General features: G+C 41.1%; 1 protein-coding gene across 8 annotated transcripts in view; it reads left to right on the top strand.

The window, feature by feature from the left end:
• STON2 (stonin 2) overlaps positions 1–21,269 on the top strand; it is a 144,251-nt gene that overhangs the window by 15,773 nt on the left and 107,209 nt on the right. For all 8 annotated transcript variants that reach the window (XM_041758817.1, XM_041758825.1, XM_041758819.1 and 5 more), the window contains 2 exons: positions 18,102–18,373; positions 20,194–20,469. In XM_041758817.1, the coding sequence (XP_041614751.1) occupies positions 18,286–18,373; positions 20,194–20,469 (364 nt within the window). In that variant the 5' untranslated portion in view covers positions 18,102–18,285. The remainder of the gene's footprint in view (positions 1–18,101; positions 18,374–20,193; positions 20,470–21,269) is intronic.

A 21,269-nucleotide genomic window follows, 5' to 3' on the forward strand; every position in this document is an offset into this window, starting at 1 on the left:
TTTGTTGGACGTATGAGAATCACATATGGTGTGAGACAAGTTGAATCTATTTCTGGTCTTTCAGGTATTTTCAAGGTTGCAAATAAGTTTCTATTAATCCCAAATTAGTGAATTTGTGGAAACAAAAGCAGAAAGGTTTTACAACTGTGCTGAGTTCGTTCAGAGAATTTGCGGCAGGGAAGATCCCAGGAAATAGCCTGTTGTTCCTTATCTGGGGTGAGTTTCAGTTTGTGCCAGGTGAAAAGAAACGTGCTTCTTTCACTGAAGTGGTAATGGGGATTAACAGTGTGTACACTGGTGATTTTTTGCCTTCCTGTACAAAGTTGTATGAAGAGTCATTAAACTTTAAACTGTAATCACGGTTTATTATTAACTATTTACAATGGGGCTTCGAGTCTAGCTGCTTTTTTCTATTCCATAAACACTTGTCGCTTTCCTTGCATGTACCTGGCCTTGAGCTTTGGGAATAAGGTTGACAAAGGGCAGAGACCATCCCTCCAGGAGCTGACACTCCAGTTAATCTTCTTAGGGTCAGCAGTGACCATGCAAGCACCCATAATGTCTCTCCACAACATTAGACACTAGAGAAACCTACCTTCTGGAGAGTTCTCTTGCTTTCATGAACCCAGAGGCCTCTGGTTTTCCTCTTAGTTCTCTTGCTGTCCAGCTCTCTCACTTTGAGCATCTCCATTTTTTCTTCTCACCTCCCTGTTTCCCCATTGGTTGGCCCTTTCCAAGACTCAGCCATCTTCTTTTGTCTTTTTCCTCCTCTGTTGATAACCTGTTCCCTCGCTTGGCTTCATGTATCATTGTGTGTGTGTGTGGGTGTGTGTGTGTGTGTGTCTCAAATCTAACTTTTTACCCCTGATTTTTTTTCTAGGCCCCAGATCTCCATTTTCTGTACTCACCCTTTTGTTTCACAATCCTTGAATGTTAGCACATTCCCGAAGAAAACTCACTGCCCACCTCCACTCCCAATTAATTCCATGTTCCTCCTTTCCTTAGGGTATTTCTCAGGCCCATCTCTGCCCTCAGTTTGGCTACCATCCTCCTCATCACCCAGGCGTCATTGTATTTCCTTTCACTGTGGTTTCTTTTGTTCTGCTGAATGGAGAATAAGCTCAAGGATTCCTATGGCTGTAGGCATGTACTTCAGTCTTCTTTCCCAATCAGGGTTTTCTCCTGAGCATTTGACATTTCCCTGCTTTTTGTTAAGTGTGGATGAGTGCTGGAAAGATGTGTGTGGAGCTGCTGGATTGCATGGCTCTAAGGGCAGCATTCCCATAAAGAGGCACCATTGCCATTGCATTGCACGTATGTGAATGGTGCCTCCCAGAGCTGTGCAGCACAGTGCTGCAGGGGTGTTAGAGCGCCAGGGGATGGAGAACTGGTTAGGGTTTCTGGGCAGGGGGAGGGATGCTGACAGGTAGAGTGGCAGGGAAAGAGTTAAGGGGATTTGGCAGTGCAGCCAGGAGGAAAGTCGTATTTCTATGAAAGGGGACATATGAGGAAATAGTTTTTCTCTCCGTCCTTTACCTGAGAGAATAAATCTCTGTTTTTCTCGACAAATCTGCACTGAGCTGACTTCATTTAGAACCATTCACCAAACTGGAGATCTGTGGTTTAGAGCTTAATTTTCCTCTAATTCTTGTTATTGTTGATAGAGGGAACATTTGTAGGAATTTCTGAAATGAAGGTTCCACGTTGCTACCACTGTCCCGATAAATTGGGATAATCCTAGATTCTCTTGTCACAACTGGATTCTTTTAGATAAGGTCTCCTCCATATGGCCCAAAGGGATTGGTGACAGTGCTGGTCACACTGCTGCCCGTTTGCTGAAACAGTCGGGATGATTTGGACACACCAGAAGTGGGAGGAAACAGGTAGCAGCAGTGTCCACTGTTCAGGGACCATCGGAGTATCTGTCCAGGCAAGTTGCTGTCTTCACTTGCACAAGTTGTGCCATGCACCCTTCACAGACACTGCTCACATGGGTGAACATGTGGATGGAGTCCTAGAGTTGACCTGTGTGATGTCCCTGCCTCCCTACCTTCTCTTGGTATGCATTTCCAGGGCAACTAATGCCTCACATCCAGCTGGCCAGGCCATTTCCTATGTCAGGCTGAAGCTCACAGCACTACTTCCTTCCCCCCCTAAATTTCTAAGGTCTCCCCCTTCCTTCCACTTTCACTTCCTGAATGCCATGACCACAGGAATGAAATCAGCAAGTTCTTGCCTTGTCTCTGCCAGGCTAACTCCTACTCACCCTTAGTAGAAATAATGATGGTAATAGATAACATTAATGGGATGCTTTTTTTTTTTTTTCTTTAAGATTTATTTATTTATTTTGGAGAGACAGAGGACACACGTGTGGGCAAGCCAGGGGGTTGGGGCAGAGGGAGAGGGAGAGAGGGAGAATCTCCAGCAGATTCCCTGCTGAGCGGGGAGCCTTACTTGGGGATGTATCTCATGACCCCGAGGTCCTGACCCGAGCTGAAATTGAGAGTCAACACCCAACTGACTGAGCTGCCCAGGTGCCCCAATGGGATGCTTATTATTCCCTGAACTGAAAGTCTCACATACAGTATCTTTTTTCATTGTCATAGGACTCTCTGAAACTATTAGGTAAAATTCATATTTAGAGAGTTTGAACCATGATTCTCCTGATTATAATTAACAACGAGGGGCGTGGCCTGCCTGACTGCAAACAGAACTTGTGCTCTGAATCAGTGTGCAGTTCATCTTCCTAAGACCCATGCTTGATATAGCCTTTTCTAGGAAGCCTCCCTAGGCTCCTTTGTCCCTGTGACCCTTGGTCATCCTCCATAGTAACCCATGCTGTCATTCAAGTTCAGAGCCTCTCAGAGGTAGTGGAGAGAGATCTAAGTTCCTTCCTTTTTTTGAGGTTCCCAATATTTTAAAGACTGAAGAAGTTCCAAGACAGAGTCAGAAAATATGACTTTTCTTGTATATTTGCATTTAACCAAATTCAAGCTTTTAATGCATATTCATACACAGAAACCCACAATGAAACAATTTTGCTACGCACGAGCTAACTATAGGAATTATAAATGCTGGCCATTAAACCCTCTAGGCAGAATGGTTTGGTCATGGGGCATGAATTGAAGATTGTAGGAAGCACCTCTTTCAATCCTTTCAGTATATTCCCATGACTAAATGTGCCTAAATATGTGCTTCTACTTTTAATAATATTAAAGTCCTTGGGGCACCTGGGTGGCTCAATCAGTTAAGCATCCAACTCTTTTTTTTTTTTTTTTTATTATTTATGATGGTCACACAGAGAGAGAGAGAGAGAGAGAGAGAGAGAGAGAGAGAGGCAGAGACATAGGCAGAGGGAGAAGCAGGCTCCATGCACCGGGAGCCTGATGTGGGATTTGATCCCGGGTCTCCAGGATCGCGCCCTGGGCCAAAGGCAGGCGCCAGATCGCTGCGCCACCCAGGGATCCCAAGCATCCAACTCTTGATTTCAGCTCAGGTCTTGATCTCAAAGTCGTGAGTTCAAGCCCCGCATTGAACTCCCACTTAAAAAATATACATACATTCAAGTCATGAGTATGAGGTTGTTGACTAAGTGGCCTTTCTGACTTCTGTAATGTGTATTTTTCTATCCCTAAAACTATCACAGAGTCAGGGGCTGGCATTACATTGTAGGCTCTCAATTCTTGTTGGGTGACTGAATGAATGAGTCCATGATTGCTAAAGAACAGTCTGAGAATTTAGAATGATTTTGGAGTCCTAGCACTACCATTTACTAGCGCTGTGACTTTGAGCAAGTTACTTAATCTCTCTGTTCTCAGCTTTTGTCATCTCTCAAGTGGTGATATTACTAATAGTACCTACTGCAGAAGGCTGGTCGGAAGAACAAAGGGGGTGGGTGTGCCTCATCAGATGATGGAAGTGAGCTTGCCCCCGAAGAGTGCTTGGGGCAGGGTGGGGGAGGTAGGAGTAGGTCTGTGGGCATCATAGTTAATAAAGGGAGAGCTCCTCCAGCTGCTGCCCTGCCCTGCCCTGCCCTGTGCTGAGCCTCCCCAGCCGGCCATGCAGAAGACTGATTGGTGGCTCCAGGGGAGCTGCCAAAGCATCTGACTGTTGTCAGGGCCCTCACCCTTTCCTCATTCTGCTGCTTGATTGACAGCACCGTGCAGACCTTACTTTTGGAATAATGCTGCAATCTACTGACTACTCTCACCCACATTGTCTCACATAATAATTATTCAGAATTGTAAAATTGCCTGTGGTTTCAGGAAATTCCTGCCTTTGTTATAACATGCCTGGTACCTGCCCCTCTCCTGCTGACAGAGTTAGCACTGGGGCTATTTGCTCCTGGAATTACTGAATTCTTTAGCAGCATTTTCTTCCCTTCCTTTTTCCCCCCTCCAAACCTGGGATTCCAAGCATCTCATGAGAACATTCTATTCTAAACTTTTTCTGTTACCACGTGGCCAGGTATAGAATGGCCTGGCTTGTCCAGAACCTCTACCTCTTGCATGCCCATGTGTAGAAGAGCAGAGCACAGCAGCACTCCCTAACTTGGGCTCTCTCCTCTTTGCTGTGTGGTTGGAGTCACATAGTCCTGGAATCTGAGTGGAGCTTTATGGTGTGCCTCCACACTTCCAATGCATATGAGAATATCGGCCACCTTTCTCTTTGGCTACGTTTCTCTCTAGATGATCCAATCCATTCCGTGTACCGACAACTTTCCAGTTTACATCTCTATCCCTGAGCTCCAGATTTGCATGTTTACGCAGTTGGCATCTTTCTTGGATGTCTAATAAGCATCCCACATGCATCACATTTAAAAATAAATATTTATTTTACCTCTAAATTCTGACTCTTTCCCTCAACCCAGTCAATGGCAGTATACCATCCAACCCAGTCCTCAACCAGAATCCATGAGTTACTATTCCACCTTTGTTCTCCCTACATATGGCATCCATCAGAAACCTGTAGTTTCTACCTCCAGTATCTATCTCAGATATACTGCATTGTCTCCATCTTCATTGCCCTCACCCAGATTCTGGCTATTGATTTTTTTTTTTTCAGGATAAAAGAAATTACTTTTGTTTTCAATTACAGTGTACGAGGTGATGTTAGTTTTATGGTATCTTTATTACCCTATACACTTATAATCAGTAGTAAGTTCTTAATGCTTTGACAAAAAGTTTTAAAGATCATAAAACAATCATATTTTTCCTTTTTTTAAGATTTTATTTATTTATTCATGAGAGACACACAGGGGGGGGGGGGGGGGCAGAGACACAGGCAGAGGGAGAAGCAGGCTCCATGCAGGGAGCCTGACATGGGACTCCATCCCAGGTCTCCAGGATCAGGCCCTGGGCTGAACGCGGTGCTAAAACACTGAGCCACCCGGGCTGCCCATATTTTTCCTTTTGATTATGAAAATTGCTTTGCATAGCTTCAGCTTACATGGTCATTTTTTAAGAAAAAAATAATTTTAAAAATTGTGTTCTAATACGTATAAAATTTACCCTCTTAACCATTTTTAAGTGTATGATTCAGTGGCCTTAAGTCCAGGCACGTTTTAGGGCAAGCAACCTTACCATCTATTTCCATAACTCCTTTCATCTTTCAGAACTGAAATTCTGTACCCATTAAATACTACCTTTCCACTTTCCCCACCCCCTACTCACTTCATCCTCTAGCAGCCACCATTCTGCTGTCTATTTCTGTGAATGTAACTACTCTAGGGACCTCATATAAGTGGAATCATATGGTATTTATCCTTTTGTGAACAGGCTTATTTCACTTAGCATAGGTCCTCAAGGTTCATTCACATTGTAGCAGAATTTCCTTCCTTTTGAAGGCTGAATAATATTCCATTATATTTAAACACCACATTTTGGTTATGCATAACTCCATGGATGGGTACTGGAGTTGTTTCAGGCTCCCATTACCTACCTACTTACCTACTTACCTACCTACCTACCTACCTTCCTTCCTTCCTTTTTATTAAAAAGATGCATTTATTTTAGAGAGTGTGCAAGTATGAGTGGAAGGAAGGGAAGTGAAAGAGAATCCCAAGCAGACAGCCCATTGAGCACAGAGTCCGTTGACATAGGGCTTGATCTCATGACCCTGAGATCACGACCTGAGCTGAAACCAAGAGTTGGACATTCAACTGACTCTGCCACCCAGGTGCACCTTCAGGTTGCCATCATCTTTCATCTCAACTATATGAAAGATTCCTAATTGTTCTTTCCACTTCCACTCTTTCCCCTTCTAAACTGTTCTCCACTCAGTTTCTGCAAAGGTGAATTAAATTTTGTTGTTCTTTAAATCCTACATTGACTTCTCATTGTGCTCAGCATAAAATCTGAACATCTTGGTTTGGCTTGCAAGACCCTGTGTTCCTAAAAACAAATTGCCTTTACAACCTGTTCTTAGGCTTCAGTCCTCCTTGCTCTCACTCTGCTCCCAGTTCAAGATTTTTCTTGTTTGTTGGTTTGTTTCTATCTCAGACTCTGCCTTTGGTTCCCTTTACCTTGAATACTTTTACTTCTTGTCCAGTCATGCTTGGCTTCTTCTCATCCTTGAAGTAGTAATTAAATATCACTTCTTTAGAGAGATACTCTCCTGTTACCCTAATAACTAGGATCCCTTGTTATTCCTTGTCTTAACCCTGTATTAATTTGTAGGTACTTTACTTAGAGTGGACTTGTTGTATTCTTTTATTTCCCCCTCTTGAAGGCAGGGTCTGTATTTATCTCATTTACTTTTGTATCATGAACATCTAGCAGGTCTTTGCTAATAACAGTTTGGTGGATGAATTAATAAATATCCTATTTCTAAAAAAGTTTTAGGGACACCTGCTTGGCTTGAGGTGTGATATTGGGGTCCCAGGATCAAGTCCCACATTAGGCTCCTTGTAGTAAGCCTGCTTCTCCCTCTGCCTATGCTTCTCTCTCTCTCTCTCTCTCTCTCTCTCTCTCTCTGTGTGTGTCTCTCATGGATAACAAATAAAATCTTAAAAAAAATAACTTTTTGGAGAGAGAAATCCTATGTAGTATGTGCCAAAGTGCTACATGAATAAATTTGTGTTCTTTTGGTATTATATTATTTTTTATTTATTCCCTACTGGGGATAACAGTTGATGTCATTTGAAGTTCAGTTCGTTATCCATACTGGGAAGTTATTTTTAAAAAAGGTTTTGTCCCTCAAGATTTGGAGCTCTTGAATAATTCTTCTCCCATTTTAAGCCCACAAGATGAGTGGGTTCTCCATCCAGAGCATCACAAAGTTGAAATTAAGGGTCAGCTCACTGTATGCTCATTTGGAACTCAGTCTTCTTCAAGCATATGCTTGTTGTTGGTAGGATTCAGTTCCTTGTGGTTTTAGGATTGTAGTCACCCTGTGGTCATCTTTGTCTCAGCAATGGAGAAACCTTCCTCTCACACTTTGAATTTAACTGCTTCTTTTGCTTGCAGTGAGAGAAAACTCTGCTTTTAGTTATCCCAAGGTTAACTGTTTAGCAACTGTAACTGCTAAAGTTACAGATCTGCAAAATTTCTTTTACTGTGCCGTATGACATAATCTTGCGAGTCGAACAAGGTATTGGAGATCTTGGGGGTCATCTTAGAATTTAGCTTGCCACAGTTAATCTAGAATTGCATCCATCTGCATGTATCAGAAAACCTGATTATAGTAGTTTAAACAAAAACATTTTTTTTCACATAAATATAGAGATGAATGATTATAGATAATGGATCAGTATCAATAATGTCAGGGCCAATGACTATAGTTTTCTTGTCCTTTCATTTGCAGTTGCAGTGTGATTATCATAGTTCCCCTCATCATGACCATATTCAAGATAGGAAAAAAGAGAAAGGGAGAAGGATTGGGGCTGCATGAGCATTGTCTGTTTACTGCATGGAGATATGTAATGCAAAGCAAGACAAAGTGAAGACAAAAAACACTCTCAGAACTTTAGTTCTCACCATACCTCCCTCTATATCTCATTGACCAGAACTTGGTTAAATGGCCACCCCTTGGTGCAAGGGAGATGGGAAGGCAGGAATAGAAACTTTTTTGCTTGGCTTAACCAATAACAACCCATCCCCTGGTGCTGGATCAGGAGAAGAAATGGATGTTGGGGATCCAGCTAACACATTTGTTATACCTATTTTCTGAAAGGCAGAATGTGGTGTTGTGGGAAGAGTACAGAAGTTAGAGTCATGAGACTTGTGATCCTTTTCCAAATCTGTCATGGTTCACTGTGCAACCTTAGGTTAGTCAAGCAACCTCCCTGAGTCAGTTCATGTCTCTATCAAATGAGAAAAATATGTTTTACTTATCTCGAGGTTATTGTAAAAATGAATTGAAATCAACCACGAATTGATTCGATGCAATTTTTTGCATCCTGGGAATATATGTTAATTGTAATTTTTTGGTCAATATTTGGTATAAAAATAAGAGTATATTTCTTTGATTCCAAGAAATGTGTGTATGCGTATATGTACATATGTATGTATACACAATATACATGTAAACATACATATTTAAAAATATTTTATGATCTCTAAAATTAGATGAGATGCATTTTATAATCAATGGTATCTTAGTTTCAATGATGTATAATAATATTTGCTTAGCTTTTTGTAGAGTCTTAGGTTATGCCAAGGAAATATGACCACCATTGGGACTCTAAAGATTCCTATAGACTCCTTGGCAACTGTCAGTCTTTTTTTTTTTAATAAAGATTTTATTTATTCATTTGAGAGAGAGAGAGAGAGAGCATGAGTGGAGGAGAGAGGCTTAGGGAGAGGGAGAATCAAACTCCCTGCTGAATAGGGAACCTGACACGAGGTTTGATCCCAGCACCTGGAGATAATGACCTGAGCCAAAGGCAGACACTTAACCTTCTGAGCCATCCAGGTGCCCTGGCAGCTGACAGTCTTATGATGGAACATGTCAAGTGATCGACTTATGGCTCTAAAATACAGATGGAGAGAAATTACACCAACTCCCTACCTTCATTCAGGATTCTTCATACAGTATTCCTATTCCAAATATGAAACTAAAGTAAGCCAAGATGAGTTTACCAAGATGGAGTAAGCCAGGACCTCCTAAGAGTTTGAGGTATTAGAAAGTGTTCTGCAAACCCTAAAGGGTGACCTTCTGCTGGGGTTATTCATTACATTCTGAACGTAACATACTGTTCAGGCACCTGGGAATGTCCTTTAGGGTCACTGCCTCAGGAATGTACCAAAGATCAGATACAACCTGTGTTTCAGGCCAAGTGTGACATAGATCCTTGACTCTGAATGTGGAGCCATGGAGTTCTTTAATAACACAGCTATCAGAATTGTTTATTTTGAAGAAAAATCACATCATAGAATATTTGTAATTATAACTTTGGGATATATGTATTTATATATGTGTGTATGTGTATAATATAATAATGTGACTTTAGAGAGGACAAAACAGATATCTAGGGATGGGAAATTACGGTGTATGTGATTGAAAGAGAAATAGGGGTGAGTTAGTTCATGGAGAATCACGGATACATACTGATGTTAATTAAAATATGATTTATGTTCCTTTTGGAGTTCTTAGGTATGGTTTACTTGAGGCTGGGGTGTTTATTTTATTTGCCAATTTGCAGTGGACGAGGAGTAATCAGGTTTTTTGTTTTTGGTAATTTTTAAAGATTTATTTATTTATTTAAAAGAGCTTTTATTTATTTATTTGATATAGAGATAGAGCCAGAGAGCAGGGAGAATGGCAGAGACAGAGGGAGAGGGAGAAGCAGACTCCCCACTGAGCTTCCCAGATGCCTCAGGAATAATATATTTAAATGGAAGAAGAGATGGTAAAAAGATAGTAGCGCATACAACCAAAGCTACTTACCTTTTCCTTTTGGGAACGTCAAAGCACCTGTTAATTAAAGAGTGTGTAATGTGTGTTTGTGTGTGTGTGTGTGTGTGTGTGTTCTCCAGTGTTCAGATTCTGCTAAAATGAACTCTCTTCTCTCCTAAAGGAAAAGACTTAAGAAGAAGGAAGAAAAGCAGTGTTCCAAGTCTTGAATCTGATATAGGTCTTTGTCATAGGGTAATTGTGCCTTCCGGGCTTCTGTTTATTCTGAGAAATTACGAAACAAGTGGCATGGTTACTTTAACTTCATGATTAAATCTTTGTGATTTCTTTAGTCCACTGTGACAGAAGTCTCAGAGCACAAAACCATGCTTGATATTATTTTGTATCATACATTACACATTCTGAGTGCAGAATAGATGTTCAGGAAGTTGGTTGAATGTCTTGCTTTAGAAAAAAACCTTTGCAGAAATACATACAATCTATGCAGTCTTAGTTTTTCATTCTTACTTTCTTCCCGGTTTTCTTTTTGACCTTGAGATACTTGTCTTTGATCAGAAAAAGGCTGAGGCCTTACTTTAGGGTTTGGAATTGGCACGAGGATCTAGTTTGAAATGTTTCTGCATAAACCCCAAACAGATGGCTGGATAGTGTTTGCCAGTAGCCTCAAAACCCAACAAGTGGATGCAGAAATGTCCAAAGTAGCTATCTAGTTGAATACATATGGCAAAGAGATATAAGGGGGAGATGGCTAAATTCTCAGATTTAAATAACCTTTTGGATCACTAACCAAACAAGAATTTGTTACACTATTATGAAGCATAGCTAACCAAACCAAACATTTTCTCAGCTCTGAAGGGATGGAATTAATCCATACAGCTATATGAAACCCTCCTTTCCTTTACATATGATTTATGAAAATTTTCTAAAACTTTTAACTAACATTTCCAGGACATCACTGTACAGTCACCCTAATTTAGATGATCTGAACTGGACTCTTTCTCTTTTTAAAAATGATTGTCAGAGGGAATGTTTCCCAGGAAGATTTCCAATTTGGGCCATAACTGGTAACAAACTAGTCCTTGTGCATTGTACTACCATAAAACTACTGGACAATGTATGAGGCAACTATTTTCAAGTATTGGTCAATGGAAAGCACAGTATTTCAATCCTGAGAGAAGGAAAGCTCATGAGATGAGCCTGATGATCACTTTGGCTCTCTTCCAGGGGAGAGTTTCCTGATGTAGCATTGTATGCTGAAGTCTGCACTGAGCACAGCAGTCCTGCTGAGCTAAGGAAACAGATCAGAGTCTGGGGCAGTTGAAGCAGCTGGTATCTGCTGGGCAGGGCATTAGAATATAGAGAGTAGCAAGAGGAAGGGGGGAGCAGAAGTGTGTCTGGGTATACCCAGGGAATCCTTGGCCTGCCTGGTGTGCGTATGTACAGACAAAACCATAGGAGATTTACTAAAAGTGGTGGCTTCGAGGTTGAGAATGGAACAGAAATAGTAGAGATCAAGCAATACTAGGAGATGTTGGCAGTCTAGCCCAACCACATTGGAAAGACCTTCTTAACACATTATTAACATTCTAAGCATTCAGAAGAGACACAAAAATTTTCTGTCTTAGGGGTAAGGAACATGCTTTCAAGCAGGATTGATAAAAGTATTTTATAGAGTTAGGTAGTAATTATTTTAGGTCCTGTGAGCTATACAGTATCTGTTTTAACTGCTCAACTTTCTATTGTAGAGCAAAAGCAGCCATAGACAGTATGTAAATGAATGTGCATGGTTTTGTCTCAATATAACTTTATTTGTGAAAAAAGGCAGAGGGCCAGCCTGTGTCATGGCTGTAGTTTGCCAGCTGCTCTAGAGTAAGACCTACTCTAAACCCACCCTAACAATGCCTAGAGCCAAGTGCTGTTGAAATCTGCCGTGGATATTGAGTTTGGAAGTTGAGTTCTGCTGCTGTCAGAGGGGCTTAGAAGACATCTTCTTTGGCTTTTTTTTTTTAATTTTTTTATTTTTTTTTATTTATGATAGTCATACAGAGAGAGAGAGAGAGGCAGAGACATAGGCAGAGGGAGAAGCAGGCTCCATGCACCGGGAGCCTGACGTGGGATTCGATCCCGGGTCTCCAGGATCGCGCCCTGGGCCAAAGGCAGGCGCCAAACCGCTGCGCCACCCAGGGATCCCTCTTCTTTGGCTTTTTACGAATCCATCCAACAAAGTGAAGACCAAGCCCATACAGGATGAGTGTGAGCAAGCAGGTTAACTTCTGACAAAAATCATCTCTGCAGAGGAAGATCAAATCCAGAATATGTTCAGTGTATCATCAACAATTAGTAGATATGCAAAGAAATAGGAAAATATTAATTTTAATATTAAAATAATTTTAAAAAGTCAACAGAAACTAATCCCTAAATGGCCCAGATGTTGGATATGGCAGACAAAACCTGTAATACAGCTATTATAAATATGTGTAAAGAACTAAAGGAAAATATTGTTATAAGGAGTAAACATATAGGGCATCTCAGAGAAATAGAAACTGTAAAAGAGTCTAATAAAAATTTTAGAATAGAAAAGTTGAATCATTAAGATGAAAAATTCACAGGATGAGATTAACAGGAAATGAAGATGATAGAAGAGTCAACGAACTTGAAGAGAGATCAGTAGGAAAGGAGATAAAGCCAACTCCTCATCAGAAACAATAGAAACCAAAAGTCAAAATATGAAAGGAAAGGAAAAGTCAACCTTAAATTCTATGTCTACTGAAAAATATCCTTCAGAAACAAAGATGAAATAAAGAGTGGAGTATTATAGAGCCATGCTGTTCAGTAGAAATAGAGTACAAACCACATACATATTATTTTAAATTTCCTAGTTGCCCCATTTAAAAAATGTTAAAGGAAACAGGTGAAATTAACAGTATGTTCTATTGGGCCCAATAAATCTAATATATTATCTTTTCAACATGTAATCAATGTAAAAATTATTAAGTAGATATTTTACACATTTTTGTACTCTCTGAAATCTGGTATATATTTTATACTTAAAGAACAACTCAGTTTGGACTAGCTACATCTTAATAGTTACTTGGTGTCTTGTGGCTACTGTGTTGGAATTGGATAGCAGAGTTTTAGATCAGAAAGAAAAGGAAATGAACATGTTGCCTATGTCTAGAATGTTCCTCAAGCTATCTTATATACAGCGTGTAAATTAACCTTAGCAAAACATTGCCTGCTCGAAACCCTGAGGAGTGGTAAAACAAGTTAATTTGCTCATTCACTAATTCAGCCATTTACTCGATATTTACAAAATGCAAGACCCTATTCTAAGAGTAGAAGACATCAACAAGAAAACAATCTAATCCCCTTTCTCAGGGAGCTTACATGCTAATTAGCATGAGAGCTGCATTGGCAAATAATGTCATTATAATTTGATAAACTAATGTAAGTGAGACACTGTAAGTACACAGAAGATATGGGGGATAAGGGGCAAGTGGGATTAAGGAGAGTCCAGGAAGGGTACCATGTATCAGAGTTCTTGGTTGTAAGCAACAGAAACTGACTCTGCCTAACACAAGGAGGAAAGGAGTGTATGGCTCTGAGGAGCCATTCAGGGGTTTTTAAGCAGAGCTGTGGCATGGGCATTTCAGTTTTTAGGAACAACACTCTGGCACAGTAGATTGGGTAGTACTTTGGAGGGATATGACCAAGAAGGCAGGGAGAAAGGTAAGATGCTGGTGCTTATCTAGGTGAGAGACAGTGAGGGGCTGAATCAAGGCCCTTGGGAATGGAAAAGGTAGTTTCAAGAGGTCAAACTCATTCTGGAATGTAGAGCTGTCACTGTTCTAACGCCTCCTTTTCCAGTGCACTCAACACCATGCCTATCATCTCCTCCCATAAACACAACATAACTCACTGACATTTAGACATGCCAGTCCTGCTCCCCCTTCCTAAAATGGCTTTGCCCCTCCATTGTTTTGCTCAGAGCCCTCCCTTCCAATTTAAGGGGTAGCTCATGACTGCCTGCTGCTCAGTAGTCTCTTAATTAATTCCTTGATGCTCTGCGGTTATTGTTTTGATGGATAACCTGTCAAAATAGGTTAGAGAACCGACTGTGTTATTGTTTTATGTGGCTGCCATACCCCTCTGCCATCTGCTGTAAGCTGCTTGAGGCCAGTGATGCTGTCTTGTTCTCCCTTGTGCCATCTGGCCCTAAAATGGGCCCAGCACAGAGAGCTCAGTACACATTCCTGATAATGCTGGCCCCTGACATCGCCCAAGACACTGGGGTCCTATTGTGGCCGATGGTTTCCATCTCTAAGCTTCTTGTCATTGCAGTCTGAGGAACATTAATCTCGCATATGCACATTTCTTCAGTCACTCTCCACTCTTCAACCTTAGGTAGCTCCATTTCCAATGGAACTGTTCTCAGCTGGTAAGGCTACCAATCCTCTCTCCCCACATTTCCTCCGTAGGCACCTCAGCTTTCATCAGACTGACCTCTTCACTGGCCTAGAAACAAGCCCACTTATGATGATCCTCTGTCCCGAGTTGTGCTCAGATATTCTTTCTCTTCCCTTCTGCTGGTCCAGATGTGAGGATATCCTTCAAATCCTAGAAGTCTGCTCAGTTCTTTACAGTTCCAGCCCTTGCAGATCTCTCTATGGCTAAACAGCATTTCTGGTGTGTCCTGCAGCAGGATGATTTCCAGATTTGTTGTTTGCTCTTCTTTGTCCCCAGCTAGATTGCAAGCTGCTTGAGGGTCACTATCTCAAAGGGTGCTTAGTATATTTCCAAACACATAGGGCTCTTGAATGTGTATCAGGATTGGCACAAAATAGGTCCATTTCTATGACTCCCATTTTATTAGCCAACGGTGTTTTCCATCCCCAGATTTTAGTGTGTAAGGGATGCTGGAAAGAAGCTGCTCTCTGAAGTGGCAACCCAGAGACTTCAATGAAACTTGTAGTGCCTCTTGGTCAATCTTGCTGCTGATACTGAGTCACTCCCCATTTGTGGTGATTTTAAACCTCACTTTATGATTCACATTCTAAAAATGGGGTGAGGTTTTCACAGCGAACCCAATTCCAGTGTGAACTTAGCCTCACAATTATTGGGTTCCTCTGTGGTTTCCAGCTGCTAGCACAGCACTCTGCATGGTCAAGCATCTTGTGGCTTATTGGATATGCTGTTGTCATGGCAAGTACCCAGAATCCATTTCACAGGATTATGATAGAGGGATCCCTGTAATAAATTTGTTCCACTAGGCTTTTTTGGGACTGTTTATTATCTGTAACCAGTCCATATCTGGACCTGGGATGGACAAGCTAAGGAAGTGTAGGTAAAGCTTTGGGGCTCTTCTTTCATTCATGCTTTGAGTAGTAGTCTCTGTCCTTAGCTAGACTGTGCCCTTGTCTGTAAAGAGGAGGTCAAGTGCTTGACTCCATATAACATCTGGGAGAATTGCTCTAAAAATGATTGAAAAGAGAAATCCCTAATGCCAGCATATGTAAATGACAGAAATGGGGTAGTTTTATGAAATTTGTATTCTAGTCCCAAGACTTCCACTAATGCGCTGTGTGACTTCTGGCATGTAATTTAACAACAGCAACAACTGCTATTGCTGACATTCATAAGGAGTTTGGACTGGGGCCTGGCACATAGTAAGACCTCTATGTTACAGAGAGTTCATTACTCCCAGTACTAAACACTCTGTGTATATTCTCTCTCTTAATCCTTAAAATTATGAAGTGAGTCTTGTTGTTCCTACTGTACAGGGGTGAAATGAGACTTAAAGGCTGTATAGGATTCAAGTCCCAGGCCCATGCTCTCATCCTGTGTTGCTATGTTTGATTTCCTTGGGTCTCTGTTTACTCATCTGTGAACTTGAGAGTTGGACCTTTGGTATTTAAAACCTTTGAGCTCTAAAATTTCTCAGTATTTGTCCCATTGCCCTCACCCTTTTCCTTCTCCTCTCGTCCCCTCCCCCACCCACACTCATCTGTGAATTTTGCTGGATTCATCATCACGGGGTCAAGAGGATGTTTTTCCCATTGAGCTATGACGCTGCATGTGTCAGCACATGGACTTGTGTTGTGGCTTTTTGTTGTTGCTGGACTTGGCTTACATGCTGCTGTTGTAGGGAGAGGAGGAGCCTGACTCTACTATTCTGCTGTCTTATCTTGGCCTGCAGCCACCAGCACACTGAGTGACCTTGATGTTTGATGGGACTTGAGAACAGCTTGAAGGGAGAAGTCCGCTGGAGTCAGCTTTAGGGTCTTTGGGCTCTGCGTGGTTCTCTGATGAGATCTGGTTTTGGAGCACTGTATTCTCCAGGCTGTTTGCATATGTCTGGTCCTATGGTTGGTAAGAATCTTAGGAGAGGGACTTGGAAGAAAGATTTCCAGGCTTTCCATTCTCTGCACAGCTGGAGTATCCTGGCAGATTTCCACATGGGGAGTTTCACAGATTGTTTCATTATGGTTCTGTTGTAATTGGTGTTTGTAAAGTACTTTAGTTGGGGGAGTTTGCATATATTCTAGTAGTTTGTTTTGTTTTTGTTTTTTTTTTTGTGTGTGTGTGTGTGTGTCTGTGTTCCAAAGATCAGAGTGTTTTGGCACTAGAAGACCTAGGTTTTAGGGTTGTATTGATCACTTCCTAGCTTGGTGCATCTAACACACCTGATGTTATGGCCTCTAGTTGATGATTCTGTGGATAAGGTCTTAATCATGGAGGAAGAGTCCTATTTATCACTATACTGGAATGTGTGAATTCTTCCAGTTAGAAGCCTGGAGGTAATATCTTAGGGCATCAAACAAGGGCCTCAAAAACAATGAAGGTGATGGATAAATCACTCCTCTCACCCCAAATTTCTTCATCTGTAAAAGATTATAGTTATATCTGCTTTACTTAACTAAAATGGCTATCAAATCAAATGAAGTATGGTATGAAAATATGTTTCTGGGGGTGCCTTGGTGGCTCAGTTGATTAAATGTCCAACTCTTGGTTTCAACTCAAGCCATGATCTCACAGTTGTGGAATTAAACCCTCCTGACCCCGTGATGATGAGTTGGGCCATGCTCAGTGTGGAGTCTACTTCAGATTCTCTCTCCCTCTCCCTCTCATTCACTCTCTCTCTCAAATAAAATATTTTAAGAAATATTTTAAAAATATGTTTTTAAAAATTATAAATGTATGAAAGCAGTTATTTTTAGGCAGTATTATACAGGGGAACTGTTTTTACAACCAAAAAAGACAAAAACTATTAAATATTTCTATTCTGATTAACCCCAGCATAGATTATTTATAGCAGGTGAAAACCTATACTAAAATTTCCTCAACATTTTATTTTATTATGCACCAGTCAGAAGGATATGGGTTAAATTATTCTAGACCAAAATGAATATTGTAAGTATTCCATTAATAAGAACTGATATTATTCAGGGCAAATAGTAGCTCTTTTGTGGAAACATTAATTTTTCATTGATTCAGATTTTATTAATTTATCATAAGAGCAAGAGGTAGGTTCAAACTGTAAATGGACATTAATAGTACAAACAGAATTATGAGTCTATTAAGAATCTTTCTATATACATAGAACATAATTGTAATGTGAGTAAAGGCTAGACTTTTATGTACTAATTCAAACTGGCCTAGATTGAAAACGTGTTTTTTTGACTCACATTTTATAAAGCAAATATTCCCTTCCCCTTTACTCCAAATGAACAAGATGATTCCATTTCTATTTCTCTTGATTGGTAAACCATGCTTGGAGGTACCATCTGGAGATAGTTGGGTTTCTGCCAGGGATTTAAATCAAGCTTGCAAAGAGCTACCTGCCTAAGGCAAAAAGTGCTATGATTTAAGAGGAAAGAACATGCTTTTATTTTACCATCTAGTAAAAGAGAGTGAAAGTACTTTGAAAAGTTTTTTGTTTCACAACAATAGCTTTATATTATAAATGAAAGTATTTCCAAAATATAATAATTGGGGAAATTTGGGAATCTGATTACTAAAATTTGCGTGATTATTTACAAGTCTGATATGAAGTCATATGCAGAGATCTTGATGCTAAAGGCAGATATTTCTGTATAAGAAGTGGCAACAAGACAGGGAAGAGACAAGTAATACAAGTTGAAAACCATCCAGACCTCCTCGTGGGCAGTGTTGAAAACCCTGGACCTGTGTGGATTGGAGATAATGTGATAGTTGTCCTTTTTCATTTTTATTATTTTTTTACACAGATTTCTGCTTGGCAGATTAGCCAAAGGCAAGAGGAGCTAATCTATGTTCTAAGTCTGCCCTCTGCAAGACCCTTGTAACAGAGCCGAGGCCCGGAGTCCACCGCGCCACCATACCTCCACCCCAGACATTACTCTGGGGTCTGCCTGAGACTGTCGGTGTGAAGATGACCAGTGCCTTCCTAGCATGACGACCTTGGACCATGTGATCGCTACCCACCAGTCAGAGTGGGTCTCCTTCAATGAGGAGCCACTCTTTCCTGTCCCTTCTGAGGGTAAGAAGTGCAGCAAAGAGCCACAACTGTTTATAATGACTTCTACTTGATCATTCTTTGGGTGGGATCTTAATATGTAAAAAAGAGCCAGTTTGTCACTTTCCTCAAGTGCAGATTTTTCCACTTTTGAAGCCTGGGGGAAGTATTTTAGGAAACTTAGAGTCCCAAACAAGAGGGCCTGGAAATACCAAAAGTATTGGTGCTTTCTTCCAAGGAGCATAAACTTCTAAGTTACAAAGTACGTCATACTCAACCTTATAGGGTGTTACTCCCAGTAGCAATTTGGATTTTCTCAGTTTTTAAAGCATAGTTGTGAAGCGTGACATGTGCTAGAGCCAGGTTGCTTGGGCTTGGATGCTGGCTCTGTCACAGCTAAGTGATGTGCCCTTGGGTAGATGGTTTATTTAACCTCTCTGTGAAGTAGTTTATCTGTGTAGTAGGGGTAATTACAGTACCTTTCTCAGGAGGGCTGTGAGGATTAAATGAATTAATATATGTAAAGTGCTTAGAACAGTGCCTGGCACATGGAAAGAGCTCAGTTAATTGCCATCCATGATTATGGTGAAGCTGGCTAAATTGACTTCTAGGGACCTGCTGCTCAGGGATGAAGGTCAAGGTAGGGGACAGGAGATATTTGCAGAGCCTTGTCAGGCGAACCTGCTCCACTGCAGCTAGCACTGCTCAGCTTCATTTACAGCACCTGGAAAGTGAGTTGACAGGTGAGCTGTCCAGTATGGTGGCCATGTGGCTATTGAGTCCTTGAAATGCAGCTAGTCTGAATTGAGATGTGTTTTAAGTATAAAATACATCGAATTTCAAAGACCTAGTGAAAGTAGGATAATTCATTAGTAACTTTTATATTAATTATATGTTAGAATTACAACTTTTCAACATGCTGAGTTGAAATTTATATTACTAAAAGTAATTCACCTCTTTTACTTTTTTTTAAATCTGGCTACTAAAAAAATTAAAATTACATATGTGGTTTAGCTTTTATTTCTGTTGGGCAGTGCTAGTCTAAAGCATTTGGTTACGTGCAGGTAGACTAGTTTGTTTGGCTAATGATGGCAGAAAAAAGTTTTATGTTAGTACCTTTATTTTTAAAAAGTTTTCATATAATAAAATTGACCTCTTTTGGTATGCAGTGGTGAAACTTTAATCGATCTGTGTAACCACCACCACCACACTAGAATATAATTATTTAAAAAAAAATTTTTAACTAGAATATAATTATTTAAAAAAAAATTTTTTTTTGAAGGCCGTTAAGTATCCTAGGACCAATAAAGTGCTAGAAAGGTAGGGGAAGAGCCTCTGGGCCTCATTCAGCTGGATCGTCAGTACAGAGTTTGCACCTGGCAGTCCACAGACATGTATGGTTTGGACTGCATGGAGTTTGAAGTGTGAATTTGAATGTGAATGTATTTAGTCCAGACAGAAGCTCTCCTGTTCAGCCAAAGTCTCCATCAGTCCCTGTTGCCTTTTGCTTTTCTCCTTTGACTCAGCTATATTTCTGTGTGGCCTCTAAGCATTTTTGTGACCGCCAACCAGTGGAGTAGATGCTAGGATAATAGTGAATAAGGCTTCCAGTCTCAGCCTGCCTGGGTGCTGTTTGTAGGCATGCTGAGGTTATCCTTCATGTATACAATGTTAGGAAAACACTCCGTCAGCGTAGAGACAGGTGGGCGTGGGTGTTTCTGCACTCACCAGAATGGTACGTCTTGTGGTCACCCCTTACCTATCCTTGGATTTTCCTTCATGAGACAGTTTTGAAGAATGGGCTTCCTCACATCATTGATGGTGGTGTCCGGTATCTGTTTCAGGGGGCACCGAAGAGCATCTCCCAGCACTGTCATCCTACTCAGACCAGTCTGAGAGCTCCTCCGGGGAGAACCATGTGGCGGATGGAGGCTCCCAGGAGCTTTCCCACTCAGAGCAGGATGACTCCTCCGAAAAGCTGGGCCTCATTTCTGAAGCAACCTCCCCTCCTGGGAGCCCTGAGCAGCCCCCACCTGACCTGGCCTCGGCCATCAGCAACTGGGTTCAGTTTGAAGATGACACCCCCTGGGCTAGCACATCACCGTCTCAGAAGGAAACAGGTGAGACAGGTGGGAGGTTGAGAAGGGTTTTGGCTTAGGTCTGTGCTCACCAGGGGTGCTTTTCCAGGAGAGATCTACAGGGTTGCCAGGATTCTACTTTTACCAGAACCCTTTGGTGGCAGCCTACAGGAGAGCTGGTGGAGATCTCATCTGGCTTAATTCTACAACTAGGCTTTGTTATTCAAGCATGTAGAAGGATTTATGTGTTCTGGGCCATTTCTAGCCTTCTGTACTTGTGCCTGGATGTTGACCTGTCTTTGGAACTATGCATATTTATTATCTATTAGGTATTGGAATTATGTTTGCTCAGCACCTAAATTATAAGCTCCTTATGAGCAGAAATGCATGTCTTTCAGAACGTGGACCACCATCAATTTCTAATAGAGTCACTAGGTAAACATGGATATTCTTGTGTCCCAGACCCGTTAGATCTAAATTTTCAAGGGTGGGGACTGTCCTTAATGATAATTCTCTTATTTTGTGGCACTTAAATAGCCAGAAGCTACCCTGGGGAGCTTAACAAAGCCAGAGAATTGTTCGTCCCCACCCTGGTCACCTGGCTGCTGATTCTGTTGTGTACCAAAGCATGCCAATGCTGACTGGATCACTTTTGTGACCATCTTAGTTCCCTATGTCCTGCATAATAAATTACCACAAACTTAGTGGTTTAAACAGCATAACCTTATTTTCTTACAGTTCAAAAGTCTGTAGTTCGAAAGCCCCTGTATTGGACTTGGTGTCACTGGGCTAATTCAGAGTGTTGGCAAGGCTGCATTCCTTCCAGAAGGCTGTAGGGAAGA

This window comes from Vulpes lagopus, chromosome 6, assembly GCF_018345385.1.
Source record: "Vulpes lagopus strain Blue_001 chromosome 6, ASM1834538v1, whole genome shotgun sequence".
NCBI lineage: Eukaryota > Metazoa > Chordata > Mammalia > Carnivora > Canidae > Vulpes > Vulpes lagopus.